This window comes from Rhipicephalus sanguineus, chromosome 5, assembly GCF_013339695.2.
Source record: "Rhipicephalus sanguineus isolate Rsan-2018 chromosome 5, BIME_Rsan_1.4, whole genome shotgun sequence".
Classification (NCBI taxonomy): domain Eukaryota; kingdom Metazoa; phylum Arthropoda; class Arachnida; order Ixodida; family Ixodidae; genus Rhipicephalus; species Rhipicephalus sanguineus.
In genome coordinates, this window is record NC_051180.1 from 58,821,697 (window position 1) to 58,840,797 (window position 19,101).

The window sequence follows — 19,101 nt, forward strand, 5'->3', positions numbered from 1 at the left end:
CCGCAAACAGAGGTGTAGTGCCATGGATTGCCATTTTGCGACACAGCGACACGCTGATTAACGGGCTCCGCTCTCCCACGCTGAGCCGTGCTACCGCGAATGAGTAACTATTGGGGAGTTTTCGAATAGGGGCCCCAAGGGTTAGGGGCCCCAAAGCCCTTTGCGTGTGCTCGCTTTGGGTCAAGCAGGAGCTAAGAGTTTTAATAGGGTCTGCGGCGCTTTGGACACTCCCACTATTCTAGGTCACTCTACTTGGCCAAGATGCGTCGCTTCAGTGGGTGCTGTCATGTTTGTTTGACGCAAAGCTTTTGGGGCAGGCTTTGGGGCTCCCGCTAAATTCGAGAAATAGCGGCCCAACGCAAAACCCAAACGCTGTTTGGGTCTCACGTATGCGCAGTGGCCTCGACACTATTTCTTTGGGGCCCCTATAAGAAAACTCCCTATTGTGAATACACCGTTGCGGCGGGGACGTCTTGAACTGAAAAGACTATATTGTGCCAACGGAGAGCCCGAAAAGGTGATGATCATATTTGACAGCTGTCCAGGGATGTTTCGTTCTCTTGCCCCTGTCCGGACAACGGGTAGTCGTTTTCGCAGCGCGTTGGTTTTCGACACAGACTTCATCTTTTTTTGCCTAAAACCCCTCGCACACGGGCAAAAAGTACAGTACTTCACAGTAAGCCCATTTTGTTGCTTTGAAGGACCCTTCACAGAAAGGTTGCGCCAATAACACACGGCATTGCACTAAGTACCTTAGGTGGTTCATGGCCTCCGCGATTAGCTGCGGTTTCTCAGATGAGCGCCACAAAAAAGAGTGAGAGAAAAAGAGGCGCTGCTCGTTAAATCATCAGGAGAGAAAACATCTTTAAAAACCACGCTGTTATAGTTGCAGCTTTTGTTGACGGCGCCCACTGTGCAGACTACAATACACCACACTATTTACAAAGCAAATGAGACTGCCGGAAATCAACCAGGCGGCACTAGCTACTTGATGCGGGCGTACAAAGGGTGACGTAACTGCCTCAGCAGTGCATTTTTGGGGGGGGATCACGCATATTTACAACATAACAGAGGGGATAAGGTGGCACCCACAGGGCCTTCGTTCAAAGGCTGCATTGTTGAGTTGTGCACGCTGTGCACGAGAGCAACCTTTACATTCGAAAAGTTCATTCGGGATCTGCTTTCCCAAAGAGGAACATTGCTGTGAGGGAGATACTCCTTTGTCGTGTGTCACTGCACATAACGCCTTTCCGGAAGATGTCCCCCTCATGTAAAGGACATGAGAGTGCCCTTGTGTCAGGGCAATAAAACAATGAAATGACAGAGTTCTGTGCCAGGTGGGAACAAAAAAAGCGCTCCATTTCCATCAGAAAATCACAGGTGCAGTATGTATATGACATATTTTTAGACACAAAAATGTTCCAAAATATGGGTGAATTCATGATTGTAAAAGGTTTACTCCAATTTAAGAAAACAATTAACAAAATGTCACTGCAACAATCGCGTCTAGCTATTACTAGCCGCATTCTGCATGTCATATTGCCACCTGCCCAGCATGACAGGTACGGCGAGCGCGAGCCAACAATCCACAAGAATGGAAGAGGACGTTCTGGGACAGAGCGCGCTCTCGCTCTGAGTTGTTCTTGTTGTTGTGTTGGCAGCCATCTTCCCAGTCTTGTGTGCGTCTCTCTGCCGGTGCAGTATTTCCTAGTTCAAGTCCTTCTGTAGCACGTGACAATATTTTCTCAGTTCTTTTCTGAAGGTACCATACCTGAAAACTAGAAAGCCAAGGTAACCCCAGTATTCAAATCGGGTGACCATTCTAACCCATTTAATTATTGCCCTATTTCACTGACATGCATTGCCTGCAATATCCTCGAGCACATTATTTATTCGCATGTCGCCCACCACCTCGATAATAATGGCTTTTTCTTCAAAAATTAACACTGCTTCCGATCTGATCTTTCCTGTGAAACTGAGCTTTTCGAATTCATTACTGACCTCCAGTTAAACTCTAGACTCCCTGTTTCAAACTGACGTCATGTACGTACATTTCTCTAAATCCTTCGATCACGTCGCTCATCAACGACTAATAAACAAGGTCTGCTGGACCCTTTAACCCTGTCATGGATCGGGTGCTTCCTAGCAGATCGATCCCAGTTCACTGACATTTCCGGTCTTCATTCCACTACAGCTTTCGTTAAATCCAGTGCCCCTCAGTGCTCGGCCCCTTATTCTTTCTAATGTATGTAAACGATCTACCATTAGGAATTTCATCCATTCGGTTATTCGCGGACAATTGTGTCCTGTGTCGCCAAATAACCACCACATACGATCACGCAATTCTACAAAATGAGCTATCCTTAGTTGAAAACTGGTGTTCACTCTGGATGATGCAGACTGTTTCCAAATGCGGTCATGCGCGTATCTCGCAAGCAGTCTAACTCGGGATACGCCTACCACTTAAAGGGACCGACAACCGCTCAACACGAATTGAGATAACCCCACTAATAAAAGGATTGTCTATTGTATTGTATTGTCTAAAATGAACACTGTTTTTCTCATTAAACGCGGATTTATATTTTTATTTCTTCACTCAAAATTACTTTTGGCGCCTCTGGTGGCAAAAAAGTGAATGTGCACATGTACCTATCACGTGACCTTTTACTGGTGTACGCTATTAATTGTCTCTATATTAGTGTTTAAATACAGCACACTTTTTATTACAATCTTTTCTAACGTACAATGTGCAGACATGCATTCGTTTGCACTAAGCAGAACAGTGGTGCCGCCTTCGCTTGACGTATGACCCGATGCTCATGAGCGGCAACATGAACGATGTTAGCTGAGGGCCTAGCGGCACCTGCCGACGTGTTGGAAGGCTTCGCGGCCTCGGAGATTACCTCCCACGACGCGTTGTTGGAACTAATCGCGGAGGCCACGAGCATCTAGCTCGCGAGGCAGTAAGGAGATCTTGCATGACAGTGTGCGTTTGGAAAACTTATTCTACCTGCTTTTTATATTCCAAAGTGGTTGAAAATGTCAATATGAAAGTGGGTAACCACAGCTTCACCCACTCCTGTGAAAGCAAAACCTTGAGCATAATGCGAGGAGGGCTATCGGCATCACTATCATCTCACAGCGTTGCTGGAGGACATCTACGTACAGTTCAAGGGCATTTCAGATCAACAAATACTGCCAATAAAATAACCACGCGCTTTTGGAATTAACCACTGTAGCTACAAACACTAAAAAGGGTGAGCTTTCTATTGCGCCATAAAAAATTGGGTCGAGAAAAAACGGTTGTCGGTCCTTTTAAGCTCAGTGAACTTAGCATATGTTGACAGATACCGATACCTTGGTGTACCAATTTCTAACACTCTTACGTGGTTAGATCATATCACACACTTAGTAGCTGATGCATCAAAGAAGCTTGGTTACATCAGAATAACGTTATTCCTAACCCGGCCCTACAGACCGTAAAATAGTGTATGTAACCTTCGTTCGTACGAAGCTTGAATACGTGTCCTCTATTTGGAGCCATCACCAGACCTACCTAATTAATCTGCTGGAATCCATTCAAAATCAAGCTGCCCGGTTTATTACGTCTAACTATGATCACTCATCAAGCATCACTTTCATCAGGGAGTCTTTAGACGAAACGTTCTTGACTCTGCTTGTTTCATAAACTGTATTATTGTTTTCCTAACTTACGTGGTTCTCTACTGCTTCCTCCCACCCTCTTATTCTCGTCGTCTATTCAATACCGGAAGCCTCCAACGACTTTTATCTAGGTTGGTAGGAGCACTGCACTTAACAAATCATTTCTTCCTGTCATGCTCGAGAAATAACTTACTGGAAGCCATTGTCTCAGAGTGTGACTCGTGCATATTCAAATAGCTAACAGCCAACTTACACTTAAAAACACATTAACACTCCACCTAGGTTACTGTATTTTATACTTCAGTACATTTTGTATGCGTATGTTTTCGGATGCCACGAAACTATTGCTAGTATATTTTTACTACAATTTTTTTCTTTGTTTTTTTTTGTATCTAGTGATGTGTTTTTACTGTTCGTTCTCCCCCTGCCCCCTCTTATGCAATGCCCCCAAAGGGCCCTTAAGGGTCAAATAAATGATATATTATGTTGGCATGTCAGCCATCCCCCCTCCCCTCCCGAAAAAAGTTTGGCTATGCCTCTGCCATGTCGATACTGTGCTGCTGCTGTGCGTAACACATTTTCGCCGAAACTTGCTGGAAGTTGTGTATGGCAACACTATGATTTAGGGCGTTGTAAGTGTTTTGCCTATTAGGATTTATGTTAGGATAACAGAGAGCTGCGCTAGTTGGTATGTGTTCATGTTAAAAGACTGGGCATGCAAACACGGACACATCTGGGCGTCTCCCCTGGACCCGCGCAAGATTGGTACACCTTTGCAAGTCATTGCAACATTTTGGCAATGTAATCTTCACTGAATATTATAATGTCGTAGTTCGTCTTTGGCCAGTTTTAACGTTCTTACTTTTGTCTCATTTTCCTGCTTTGTGTACTTGTGTACTTTCTGGTTGGAATAAAACATTGTCTTCTCCGAGGAAATATATATGTGCACGTGTGTGTGGCTATTAATTTGGAAAAGAACTTCCCAGAAGGAATTCGCCAGCACAGAAACGATATATTACAGAAAGGGCACAATTGTCTCGCAGAAAGTTGCGAGAAGCACGACCAGTGCATCAACTTCAACGATGCACGTGTGGTTTACATCAAAGCCAACCTCTCGAATCATGGCACGTGCATACCACTCCAGGAAACCTTAACAGGCAGCGGCATACCAACTTGTTTACGAGTTGGTACGCCACTTCGTCAGCCGTGTATATCAGCCAGAAGTGCTTTTTTTTAAGTATGTGCTATTAGCGACATAGTATATTCTTTATACTCACCGAATTTTGTTTGCAACATTTCTTGGAGCGCTCTCCGGCCTGTTCAAGTATATACACCTATGAAAACAATGTAAGCACAAGTTTTCTTTGAAAAAATGTGGGCAATTATAACAACAAACTACCCCATACTGGTTCCTTCCGCATTGGTCATTAGCTGTCTATGATAGGTCAATTTTCTGGGCCATGCGCACAGCGCCTGCTCGTAGCGCGATGCAACAAATGACTCAAAAATGATCTATCACGTAATGCTTATGCGTGAGTCACGACTACATAAAAAATAAGACAATTAACTATTTTAAATGCGGTATATTGTTGGCCGTTAGTTGTTCGCCATTCGTCAAAAATTTTCGGTGTGCCATAAAATCGCCTGATCGTTACGCAACGTCGCAAATCTGTGAAATCTCACGCCGTTAGAATGACAGGTGCCCACAATAACAAGTGCCCCCCTTGTCCCCCGGTAGATACGCCTATTAACAGGTCCATGGGAACTCTTCCTAGCGTATATGTGCACTGTCTTCGAACAGTCACCACTGAACAAGAGGGTGAATTCGACCGGATATGCCGGGTTCAATTTTTAAACAAACCTTGGCTGAAGAGTCATCTCTTACTATAACAACCCAACTAGAAAGTATACTTCATTTCGGCAGTTATACATTGGTCTTGAACCACTGGAGATACATGCGACTTGCCAATATCAAATGCTCAAGTGTTTTACTAATGACTTCCTCAAGGCACATCAAAAACCATTTGAAGTGTGTTGCCATTTCTACAATGGCAGCATACAAATTAAGTACTAACATTATTGAGTCACAAGTGCAGGTACTGCACGGGTGCAAAGCTAAAGGTGGTGTGCCCAATTTTAGACCTGTTTCTTTACCATATATGAAGTTTCAAGAATACTGTAAAGTCACTGTATCTGTAGGATTTATGCTGTGCACTCAGTGAACTAACCAAAATCACTGCTTTAGCATAAAAATCTTAGCCAAACCACACCCTAGCTGGATAACTCTGCTGCTCCCATATGTGGTCAGCTAAGATTATTATGTGAAAACTGCGCAAAAAACGTAGACAAAGGGAGAAACGGACGACACAAGTGCAATGTGCTTATGTTGCTCGTTTCTCCCTTTGTCTACGTTTTTCGCGCAGTTTTCACATACTGCATTACCAACTCGCCCAACAGTCTGTTCTTCTAAGATTATTAGTGGCACTGTAAACCTGCTATGCATAGGCCGGTTGTCAAATCCACCTGGTTATTAATTTTGATATGGTCCGGCTCTGCAGGTCTGTAATGTGAAATGGCTGAGCAACTCATCATCAAGAAGCTGAAGGCTGGCACCTTCAGAGAGCTTTCAAATGATGTAAAGGTAAAGAACGTTACAGCTTTTCCGCTTGTCCCAAGCTTTACTCGCTTTGCACTAGTTAACTTTCGCTCTGTTTTGTTTTTTTCAGACCTACATAGCCTCCACAACCAGTGACCCGCGGAAGTGCGGTGATTTCATCAAAGTTTTGTTCTCGCACATCGTGAAGTTGCACAATGCTGGTACCCTGCACAGGATCCCAGAAGAAATTTTGAAGTCCATAGAACTGGGCCTGCATACTCTTAGCAATGTCTTGCGAGCGTGTGACATTGCTGACCATCTCAACATTTTGTACCACGTGTTTGCCTTACTCCTAAAAGAGGTACAGAGCATGCTTGCATTACTAAAAAAAAATATGTGGCAAAGGAAAATTCCAAGATCCATTGCAGATAGACTGGTGATAGCAGCATAATTGTGGGGATTGAAGCCCTTTACGACAAAATTTCATTTTTATACAGCGCTACGTAGCTCAATAGGGTTGAGACAGGCTGGTAGCTGCCCCCCCCCCCCCCCCCCGAAATTTTGATGACACATGGTGTTTTACCGAAAATAAATCATGAAAATAGGCGTTTTTCTGAAATAGTCAAGGTTTTCAGCAAGTGCCCCCCCCCCTCCTCCGAAAAAAATTCCTGCCTACGGGCCTGGGTTGAGTGCTACGTAGCTGTTTCTATGTGGAAAGATTTACCCATCAAGTAGACTTTCTTTTTGCAAAATGCCAAATGTGATTATCATGAAGCTTGTCGGAGCATCACAAAATCGATTTGCCATATTGGAATCATTAAGGTATTCTGAAATAGTTTGTAAAAACACGTAAAATTTCTAAAATTCTATCTACTGTTCTATAAATGTCTTGTCTCCGTAACTTTTGCCATATGCTGTTGGAGTTTCTACATTACAAATTATTTGAATGATTGAAAAAGCTTTAGCTGAATTCCTCAACTTTTCAATGCAGGCAAAGCAAAACATTGTTTGTAGTAACTATAAAAAAATGTTCAAAAGATATCTTGAGCAGACAGATTTATATTATGAGCGACATATAATTATGCATTAAAAGTTAAGTGCCATGGTTACAGACGACTTGCTCAGACCACCGAAATCGGACCACCGTGCAGTTTGACAGTCCTGATAGCTGCGTGACTCTCACTATCATGGTTTACTACCAGGTTCACTTTACTGGGGGCTGCAAGCTGTTGACAATAAACACTGTGTGCCCCAATGACTCGAAGCTAATTGGACCAACCAGAGATAGTCTAGCTAGTCACTGACATGCCACTGTGGTCTAGTAGCTATGGTGCTCAACTGCTGACCCGCAGGTCGTGGGATCGAATCCCGGCCGCCGCGGCTGCATTTTCGATTGAGGCAACAATGCTTGAGGCCCGTGTACATTGATTTAGGTGCACGTTAAAGAACCCAGGTGGTTGAAATTTCCGGAGCCCTCCACTACGCCGTCCCTCGTAATCATGTGGTTTTGGGACGTTAAACCCCAACAATTATTATTAGTTAGTCACTGAGCAATGAAACAAAACCACTTTACACTACAATTAAGGCCACTGCTGTATGACTCAATTTAGTCTTGGTTGTAGCATTTGGAATCGACGAGACTAATCACCATGTCATGCATGTGCATGAGGCAAACTGTGCAAGTTGAGATAGACCGCATGTTTTCAGTAAAAACTAATTCCTAAGGATATTTCAGAGCAATACGTTCGTACTAGAGGTAAGTTTCTACAGCAATAACCACAAAAATTTTGGTGGTAATTGCTGTAGAAACTTACCTTCTTTAATTCTACTTTCTTCAGAGCATTGGTTACAAAAGTGACTCTGGTCAGCGCTCCAGGCATGGTAAACTAGTAGTAATCCTGATAAGACTGCTGATATATTTCCACTCTTCCCTGAAACGCGTAGTATTTGTTCCAGATTCATAAACTACAGCTTGGTATTGACTGGCGGTAGTTAACTTAATGCCAGCCTTATAAAAGTGTGTCTAGGTTAGATGGGAATAACGATTTAGAACTCGCAACTCTATTGTGTCAGATCTCTTCAATCATTTTCGTGCTTCTGAAGGCCAATTTCGTTATTAAAACCTTAAGCTACGTATGAAAACATGTAGTGCCATCTGATGGTGTGGACTGTACTATTCAATGAGATCAGAAATGAAATATCTAGCAGCACTTGTTAACTGCAGGTAAAATGCCATTCAGCACTAGGACAACTCATGAACCGGTATACTGACATTTAAAGCCAAGTGCTATTATGAGTGGAGGTGCATTTCAGTTAACAATTCGCAAACCTTGGTTTCTTTTTCCCCTCTCCTGGCATCAGGAACAACTTTTGCAGGCATCGACGGCAGCACAACTAATGCTGTCCCTGCTCAAAACTGCAGACTGCCATAGCCCCAAGACTGAGATCGTGATTGCCAATGCATATGTGCAGCTGTGGAACACCGCACTTGAATTGCGCCAGAAAGGAGTGCAGGCCCACCATGCCATTGCCTTTGAGCTGCTGCTGCATGCTCTGAACTTCCTTTGCCTCAAGGACGAAATCGTTTCGGTCGCTGAGAAGCACAGTATCGCCGCCAATTGGTGCGCCATCAAAATGAAAAGCGAACAGTGGCTGGAGCGACTACGCCGTTGCGTCTTGCCCGCCATTTCCGCGCTTCTCAGGCGCACGCCCACGAATCTGCGAGCCAGTGTGCCAGCCGTCGTTGACGTGCTCCTCGACCAGCACAAGATGAGCTCGAAGCTGGGCAAGAACTTCAGCCTCGTCGCTGAATGGCGAAGCGTCGTGAACGAAGCCTTGTTCGCCCACGAGGTTTCTCTCTACCACCACGTCACTTCCTTGCTAAGTGTCGTGGATCAGGTGTCTGTCCTGAGCCTGTGTGTCACCGACGGGAACAGTCCAGTACCCAGCATCAGGCTTCCCAAGAATGTCCTGTGGTGGGAATGTCGGCCTGGTGCCGAAGAGTTCATGTGCGTCACCTCCTGCATGCAGGCGGTTCTGATGCGACTGCATGCCATGGACCAGTTCATTCAAGGTGCCTCTAGCCGGCAAGAGTTTGTGGCTGCCATTGGTGCAATTCTGGCTCTCGGACCTTTTGTCAAGCAGTACCTAAGCTGCCTCCACGACATCAAGGCAGGTCCATCACACATCTCGACAGCCCTTCGAATGCTCAGGGCCTTGCTCGTACTGCACACCTACTTCATCCAGGAGACAAAAGGCAAAGTATTTCAGTGTATTTCACCCTGCCAGTATTCCACTTTATTGCATATCAATAATGTACTGACAGCACTGGCGTTACATTTCCCAGCACTATTAAATCAAAGAAAGTGGGGTATGCTCAACACATTATTTCACAGCCTGCCAGCGGCTAAATATGCACGTAGAGTTGGCCACAAAGGCTCGTGAGATATTGGTCTTGTGGCTAATGCAAGTTTGTCTTCTGCTCAGGAGTTGCACTTCTATACTTCGATGGATCACTGAGTATTTGGCAAAGGCTGCTACAACTTGAAGCATTGAACTAGGGGCTACATTTCCAGGTTTTTTTAGAAATTGGCTTTTCTTTCAAATCCAATCTCCTGCAAACTTTTGCACGTACATGCCAGTTGGCATAAAAAATTTGATATACATGAACGTAGTAAACGTGAGTTTTGCATTACAGCGTCAAGTGTAATTTATTCACAGTTCTCTTAGCGGAAATTATACAAAAATGTGAATGTTCTGTGAACCACATTGATAGTGACCTAACTCGACGTATTAGAGCGTACCAAACGTTGATCCATTGCGAAAGCAGCTATGTTACATTAGTCTTTGATATGTATAAGTTACAGTGTAATATGAATACTGACTTAAAAGTATACCGTGCATCATCCTAGTGCCATGACCTTGCATCAGCTGAGTGTGCAGCACTTGGAGTGCAGTTGCATAACTTTGTCCGCAACTCATAATTTGTAACTGAAGTTATACAAACTGTTTTATTTCAGACCAGGGCGAATGTGCAAAGGCGCTTGCTGTTCCAGAAAAATTCTACCCATCATCACTCCTCAAGATAGCCGAAGCATCTGTTGCTGAAACTACCGAGATAGCCCTTCTCAGTATGAATTGTTATATTTGTCACTTGTTTAAAGAACATGTAGTGAAAGCGTGTTTGTTTAGATTTGTCTCTACGGTAACTCCTTTTGTCTCATTCGTTCAGTTTTTCATCACAGGCTTGCATGTCACCACATTTTCTAAACTTTTCCGAATCAATTCAGTATAATGAACAAAAAGTACACAAGAGAGTCTCGATGGGTTGAGGGGTCATCTGTGCACCACATATTTTAGTAATGCAGATGCATTGCGAAGAAGTGGAACCAAGGGCAACAATATTTGTCAGTGAAAAAAAATTACGTCTGCAGACAATGTAGACAAGAAAAGCATAAGGAAGATCGTTTCCTTTTTTCTTAATCCAATAAAGATCTATAAAGGAAAACAGAATTGAACTTGGATGAAAAGACATCCCAGCTACATTTCAATCTGGTTAATTTCTCCTATGCTTGTGTTGGCCTCATGCAACAGTATCGCTAAACAGCACAGCCAGAAAAATTCAATTCCCAGCCACGGCGCCCACATGTCGATGGGGGTGAAATAGAGAAATGCTTTTGCACCTAGATTTAGGTGCATGTTAAATACACCATCTCCCACTAAAGGGGACCATGAGGCGATGCGAAGCCGGAGCACTTGCACGATCGCGTTCCGTTGGCGTTCGTTGGGCATGCTACCGACCTCGCGTCGTGGAACGCGAAGAGGCACGCTACGCGTGTCGTATCTTCCAGCTAGCCTGGCCGTTAATTCTCACAGGGCGAGCGGGGAACGCGCTCAACAGGCGGCCGAGAGGGGGGCAGCGTAGGAGAGGAGAGAGAAGGGGAGGGGACGCGCATGCGCTCGAGCTCATAGCGGCGTTGCGCAGGAGAGAATTTCGGCATGTCTAGCCCGCGTTTCAGAGGTAGAGTGGAAAGGGGGAGGGGAGAGGGTATGCGCATGTGCAGTAAGGGTGGTCACGCCGCACACCACCACCACCGGATTGAGCTCCGCCTTAAGATACTTCGCATCTAAAAAGCCCCAGGTAGTCAAAATTTACCTGGAGTCTACCACCACGGCGTGCTTCATAACAATATGTTGGTTTTGGCACGTGAAACCACAGAACTTAATTTTTTTGTGCTTCTGTGTTCTCAGGTAGGGCATTTTACGCTGTGGCATACAACTGCTTCCAAAACAAGGTCAACAAACATGCCGCCTTGTACACAAAGATGAGTGTGGAGCTGACTGTGCTGCACATATCTCACCACCCAGAGGAATTCACTGTGGATTTTCAGGTGTGCAAAGAAACCTTTTGAATTCCTTGATGTTACTGTGCAGTATGTCTGTGGCCTTCACCAGTACCCCTGCATTCATGCTTTCAGTATTTTTTTAATGGGACCCTCACTGTGTTTGGGCATTGAAAAGAGACAGTAAGTGCGGTGCGTAGACCTTGTGTTTACAATCGCTCTGCATTGTAGCACAAGCGCACTGAGCCAATACGAGCAAGTCTCAAGAGAGTTCCACTTACTGTCTGATAATCAATGCAATGCACAGTCTCTTCTATGTTCAGTGTACCTCATGCGGCATGTATGGCATGTGACCTTGGTGAATTATCTAGCGCAGAATTTATAAAACTGTCATTTTAAATGTTGTTTGTGCAACAAAAAGGAAAGACTTGTTCCTGGAGGTTTGCCACATGCTCCAATAGAACAAGCAGCATGCAGCAACCCTCTTGAAAGAACGTCGTTGCACACCTTCCAACAGGTAATGGCACAATAATGCTAGAGCTGCCTTCACAGCAGGTAGTTTTTTCATGGGCGAATAGAACATGAGTTGTTGTTTTTTTTCCCTTCAAAACGGGGATCTATTTGCGTCAAATCAAGTCCGTGAAACACGGTTTCTACAACGTTTTAGGCAGAACAGAGCAGCGCTAAGCACAAAATAAGTTTTCTAAGGTTTCGGACGGTAATCGTAAAGAGGTGATGTCTCGTATTTTAATGTGATACTTCATTCTTGTTATGGGGATGTGACACCAGTATTATACTGGTGTCGCACAGGCACTTTTGATTGCAATCAGGGCAGATCCGGATTAAGCTCAATCCAGATCAGGCACTGCTACATCGTCACACTTAGTCTTGATCGTGCCCGATCGCGATCTACGCATCGCAATTTGGCTCAGTGATCTCGATTTGGCTGACATTTGTGCCAAACTCTATCCAGATTAGGTTGCACCGTGTAGCAGCGACCTACTTGTTCTCACGATCAAGAATTCCAATCCGGATCGGCCCTGATCGCAATCAGTTGCCCACGTAACACCGGTATTAAACAGTGTGGTTGTAACTCTCCTTGTCCTTTCAAAAAAAAATTTTCAGAAGGACTTCTGGAAGCGCTGCGAGCTGATCCTGTGGCAGTACAGGCAGGAGAAGCAATACACTGAGGCACTGCTCATCACGGGAAAGGTTGTGAACTTGGGCCCCGAGCTCCGTTCCCAGGCCTTAGTTCGCTGGGTCAAGATCAGAAAAGAAATGGACTCCTTACCCAAGTTCCGAGGGTGCGTTGATTTGTGGCTACAAAAGTCCAGAGGCGTGCTACCCGTACTATACTTGGTGACAACCTAAAAAAAATGTAAGCTCCGCCCATGGAACTGCATTGCGCCTTCGCCTCTGAAAGACAGTCATGCTAGCTGGTTTCCACTGGAACTGTGAGCACTTTTTCTTGGCTAATATAAATACTACGCACATTTATAATTAAAGGTGCATTGTTGCAACCTAAAACATTGCATTTGGCTGAGCAGCGATGTCGGAATCCCTGATGAAATTTACCAGGACGTTAAAGCTTCCAACCTAAAACTAGCAACACAAACGTGTGCCTGTATGGAGAAAGCCAACTATCTGAAACACTCAAGAAGTGCTTGAAGACACGAAAGTGAGTAATGGTGTTGGATGGAGCAATTCCGAAAATTTTCCTTGGGAGGGACGGCAATGACTGTGGGCAGAGCTGACTTTTTTTTTTAGGTCATAACTAACTATAGCAAATGGGCCAGAAACTTGGAGGTTTACAATGAAGCTTGAGAGGAAGTCATAATGCATAATGAGCATAATGAGCAATGGAACGAAAAACTCTAGGCACGGCATTAAGAGACAGGAAGGAAGCAGTGTAAATGGGTGTGGCATACATTCTATTCGACATCGGGGGGATGTGTTTGTAGGGCAGCTAACCATTGCTGTATTAGTGAGAACAGCAGAGGTCTAGGTGGTGTGATGAAATCGTAAAACTTGCTGGTGTAGCATAGCTCGCTTGATGAAAGGATGTGCTAAGTGGAGGTCACTGGGAGAGGCTTTCATCTCGCAGTGGACATAAAATAGGCTGGTGACACCGGTGACATACAATTGTAAATTGTCGGAGTTTTCTCTCAAGCTGAATGTGCCAAATTTTTTGTCCAGGAACTTTGTTGATTTCACAAGTTGTTTTTTGTTGCCACATGTGCAGGCCACTCATTTGAAACATTTTTACCACTGTTCACTGCAGGCAGATTGGAGAAGTGACCATTCAAATGAATGCCCTCGACAATAGCTCTTGGGGCCGCAAAGCCATTAGTGTAAAGCGTTAGTTCATTGATTACATTCTGGTCAGTAACATCAAATAAGGCCAGATCTACCAGATATAATAAAAGTTGCCCTTTTCCCCAAACTATTTAAACATGTTGATAGCCACAACTGCAGTACAAGTCTGATGAGCTATGTAGATAATCAGAAATTCTCTTAAAATGTGCGTTGGTAATGCAGTTTTGTGTTTTATCTTGTAATTAGATGTAATGCATATGATTTCTTGCGCATTTCTTTTGACACATACTGCCACATAGGATACTGCAAGGTGAGCTTCCTTTCACCATTGATATTTGATGCCAGCCACGCTGTCAGTGAACAGGTGCATCATTTTTTCCAATTCTTGCGATTTTACAGGAGCCTTTTAAAACAGCTGGAAGTACACGGGGCTCCTCAAAAAATGACTGCAGAGGACAGATTTGCATTTCTGATCTTCGAACTGAACGTCTCTGTGAAAGAAGGGTAAGTTTAGCTTGCTTTGACGACAAATATTGAAGGTGTGAGAAACGGGTTTTCAGATCAGTTGCTCGACCAGATTTGTGCACAGACTGTGTTGCCCTGTGGATCTGCTTGATCCACTAGAGAGGGCAATGCACGAAGAACAAAGCCTTTGATTTGCATGAGTGCACACAGTTCATACGACTTAGTATGCTGGTCATCAAAACCAACTAAACCTAGATCACCTAAGTTGTTGAAGCAATGCATTTGTTTCAAAACTTGTTACCTGAACAACTTTACTTTTAATAAACGTTTTCTGTCTTGTATCAAATCTTAACCACCTCAACCATGGGCATAGACCTGTGACAACTCTTAAATTTCTTGTAAGGTTCACGAACTTGAGCTATGCATAGTTATGCAAACGTAAAGAGGGCGTTCAATGCATTCCCAGCACTCAACAGAGATAACAAAAAACAAAAAAAACTCAGAGGCAGGAAGACTAAAGAAAAGTAAAACCCGCTTTCACTAAAGAGAACTAAGACAGGGTGCCATCTTGTCCATTTCTGTCAGTGTGTCCAAACCACGATACATATTTCATTACCAACCATCCTGTCGTTTCTGTGTCAATGCATCTCAGACTATGATCACCAGAATCTCTGAAAAGTCTTTATACTAACTGAATGCGCAGTGTGCTTGTAACAAGCATCTCGGGTGAACTTTGAGGAAGTGAAAGCTCATTCCAACAATTAGTGGTCATCAACGATAGCAAAAACATGGCCATCTCTACAATTTATGCTGATGCAGGAGCCATAAATGCCACCATTTTCTTGCAATTCTATCTCCTAGCGTACGTACACATGGCATACTTAAATTAGCATTACGTAAGCTACATTACGTAAGCTACATTAGCATTACGTATGTGTTAGTGGCACGTAGATTGTAAGTTCATGACGGTTACTATGGCTTTTTCAGGCTTTCTGCGGACATGTGTGTGGACCTGTTCCATGAGCTGAAAGAGCTTGCACCGCAGGTCAACAGCAAGCTGGCACATAGCTGTGTCCTTGTTGAGAGCACGCTGCTCCTGTCTCGCTTTCCGTACATGGATTTCAGCCTCGAGTGGTATGTGGAACTTGGGTTTCTTTCCCTCAAAATCACTGTGCTCATTTGGCTTTACAGTTTATGGACCATGAGGTGCAAGGAAAGAACTAGTATTTCTGCAGCCTGTGCTCACAGACTGATATTTGGATGATGTTAGATTGAGGTACTTGTTAAAGGACCCAGTCTGTAAAAATTAGATTATATTAAGTCCTGGAGGTGTGCTAGATTTAATTACAGGCAGGTATGTGTATAGCAAGCAGTAAAGATTCATTGCATTTTTATGATGACTCAAGTTGTGAATCACCGGCAAAATATTTCAAGCAGCCTTCTCTGCCATGTTAAATGCAATTGTTCTTACAGCCTTATGCTCTGCAGAGAAAATTACTTCACAAGTTTCAAATGAATTGTATTTTTCTTTAACACTAGGGTTTTGTTTGACATTATTTGTCATGATGGACTGTTGTAAGCTTGAATACAAGAAAGCTCGAATAGCTCTTGCTAGAGCTCTTGGTACATTGCTTCAGTGGACTGAACAGTGCATATTCTGACTAGGCATGTGGTACAAGCAACATCAAAGTGCACACCTCTCCCAAGTTTTCTTCAGCAACACATCTTCGTTGCTTTGCTGCTGCAGCACTTTCGACGAAAGTTTCCAGAAAGCCCTGAACAGCGTAGAGGATCTGCTGAAGACCAATAACAAGACAACTGCTGACATAGCGAGGCTCCTGAATGCTGCCTGCCTGTTCTGGCTCTACATGAACAAAATTGACACGCTGCGGGAGTTTGCTGCTGTAAGCATTCTGTTGGTGCCCTGTCCCTTCTTTGTTTCACGCCGTTGACAGCACCTCTGGCTGCTTCAGCTGCTGTTGAACTCTCTTAATAGCTTGGTCTTGCATGTTAAAAACCAACAGTGTCACCAGGCTATGAAAGTGTCTTCACTGTTTTAGACGCGGACAATTAAGCCAAGGGAAGCATATGGCACATTATTTGTTGTTTTTAACTGTACTAGTTACTTGTTGTTTTAACCTAAATTGAAAGGAATTAAAGTGGGACGAAAAAGCACCCTTTCGGCCAGTGGGATCAGAGCCTAAAATCTTCTAAGAGTTGTGGATTCAGATCCCACCCACGGGAAGGGGGCTTCTTCGTCCACTTCAATTCCTTCCAATTTAAGTCGTAATCCATTACCCTACAGTTAAAAATTACAACAAATGTCACCTATGCTTTCCTTAGCTTAATTGTCTGTTGGTTGCATTAGTTGCCTAACAAATAAAAAATGAGCCCCTCAAACAATTCCCCTTCTTTCATTATCTTGCGTAACTGTAATGTAGTAAATGTTCTACATTGTACATCTTTGAATAGTTGTACTATGCCCAGTCTGTAACGTTCTCATAACCTTGAGTTATCAACTTATCACGTATTTCACTGCAGAAGGACTTGGCAGAAGCAGCTGTGGATCCTGTGGAAATCAAGTGCGATGACCCCATTTTGAGCCAAGCATTGGCTGAAGACAAGGATTACTCATGTGATGCCACTCACAGTTATCGACACATCAACGTGGGGTATGAACTGTCAGCCCAGAAAAATTTGGACCAGGTAATCAGTGATTAAGCTTAGTATCAGTTATGAACTGCTCCGATCAAGTGAAAAGTAACAATTTCTTAAGCCATACTTTCACGAGTTCAGGTTATCTGGGCCAGATCATTGAAAAGGTAGCATTAAGGATAAAAGAAAAAGCTGAGCCTTTGAAATGGGAATTAGAGGCACTAAAGAAATGTCCCTTCATTCCGGACTTGTGAAGTGTTCTTTTGAAACTTCTTTTAGTCAATTTTTTCGATATAGGTTGATAACTGAAAAAGAGAAATAAAGACCCTAGGTCCTTTTTTCTCCTTATCATTTCCCCCGTGCTCGAAACCTAGCTTCAATACATCAGCGTGATGTCTCGGACTTGTTCATTTTCATTTCATTATATATTTTTTTTTATTATTGCTACTGAAGGTCCTGGAGTTGCAAAATAGTTAGTGGGACCTCTTTTGAGTAATTAACACACTATTGGCAGCATAGACATGACTTTTCAACGCGGAAATTTGGGCTAGTTGGTGGGTGTGGAAGTTGTGCATCTTAGCAAGCGCAGCGGAACAAACACAAGAGAAAGGAAGACGAAGATAGGATGGGTGCTGGACATCAACTGTTGATGTCCAGCGCCCGTCCTGTCTACGCGTTCCTTTCTCTTGAGTTTGCTTCGCTGTGCTTGCTAAGGTGCACGACAAGCCATGGCTTGCATCAGTGTACATGAGGCCAGCATAGCAAATAAATCGGAAACAAGAAAAGTGCTCCAATAACAGAGCTCGACTATTTTATTTTCTTATCCAGTATTTTTTTTCGTGTGTTGTACTGCTGATGAATATGCTCATGAACAAAAATGCCAGCAATGTGTACAGATGATCATTACATCTACGTAGTTGCTGTTTTTGATGCTGAAATTGAATTTTTCTAGTCCTTTTTATTTCAGTTCGCTTGAGTTTCTGTGGTGATACTTGGTACGATTGTTGCCAGTACGGTGCTTCAATTAGAGGTGTGCACGGGCTCCGGGTAGCCCGAAAGCCAGAGCCCGACGCGGGCCGGGCTTGGGCGGGCTGGCGTATTTTCACCTCGTGCTCGGGCCGGGCTCGGGCCTGGCGCAAAGCCCGACTCAAGCCCAAAATATAGAGGATGAGCGGGAATTATTTTCCAGCACGCATACAGCGCCTTTTCCGCGACCGCCCTTTACTGCTTTTCCTTTCCATTCACTACTTTAAACAAAAGGGGAGCAGGTAAAGCACCGCCTCCGTTGCACTCCGACAAACAGAGAAGTAACACCACCTGAGCTAGTGACAGCGCCACGCGAATGTTCACGTTAGATTTAAGGCCAAATCCCATATGAGTGAAAATGCACGCGACAGCGACGAGCGACCCGACGTAGATCACCTTCGTTCAAGCTGATGCTTGCATGGGCATACCCCATACACGTGACGGCTTTGGCGAGCGAACTCTATTGTTGCTGGTATGAGGCCGTCTACTTGTAATTTGTAATCTGTGTAATAGAGACTGTTCGTCATGTGTCGTTTGATCATATTCGATATGCTCAATAAAATGCCAAATTAGCGGAAAACAATGTTTTGTTTTCGCAGCGAACCTTCATAAAGCCGGGCCGGGTGGGCTCGCAGTCCTTTGCCGTCGGGCTCGGGCGGGCCTTCGACAATGTCAGCGGGCCCGGGCCAGGCTCGGTCTCGGAAATACGGCCCGTGCACAGCTCTAGCTTCAATGCTGCACTTAAATGTTGGCCTGCACAAGTAGTGAAATGGTGCCAGTTAGCATAAGATAAAAATCTATCTCAAACTTAAGTACGATATAAACTTAAATAAAAACTCGCAGGGTTCCTTATGCATTCACCTAAGATGACTCAAAGGCGAAAGCCATCTTATTTTTTTTGTCAGTCGATGTATTGATCCTCCCCTGCCCCCCTCCAAAAGCTTTCTGCTCCGAACGTGGTTTTGCAATGCCTCAGATTCTGCATTGCCTCCAGCATCGGAGGCATTGCAAGCTTTCTGCACCTCGCATGTTTTTACT

The 19,101-nt window shown here is 44.1% G+C and overlaps 1 protein-coding gene across 1 annotated transcript in view; it reads left to right on the forward strand.

Moving 5' to 3' along the window:
- LOC119393682 (separin-like) overlaps nucleotides 1–19,101 on the forward strand; it is a 63,830-nt gene that overhangs the window by 380 nt on the left and 44,349 nt on the right. Inside the window, exons 2-11 of the mRNA XM_049416310.1 lie at nucleotides 6,222–6,304; nucleotides 6,390–6,620; nucleotides 8,621–9,520; nucleotides 10,284–10,389; nucleotides 11,510–11,649; nucleotides 12,727–12,905; nucleotides 14,317–14,421; nucleotides 15,370–15,516; nucleotides 16,130–16,286; nucleotides 16,924–17,088. Coding sequence (XP_049272267.1) covers nucleotides 6,236–6,304; nucleotides 6,390–6,620; nucleotides 8,621–9,520; nucleotides 10,284–10,389; nucleotides 11,510–11,649; nucleotides 12,727–12,905; nucleotides 14,317–14,421; nucleotides 15,370–15,516; nucleotides 16,130–16,286; nucleotides 16,924–17,088 — 2,199 coding nt within the window. The 5' untranslated portion in view covers nucleotides 6,222–6,235. The remainder of the gene's footprint in view (nucleotides 1–6,221; nucleotides 6,305–6,389; nucleotides 6,621–8,620; nucleotides 9,521–10,283; nucleotides 10,390–11,509; nucleotides 11,650–12,726; nucleotides 12,906–14,316; nucleotides 14,422–15,369; nucleotides 15,517–16,129; nucleotides 16,287–16,923; nucleotides 17,089–19,101) is intronic.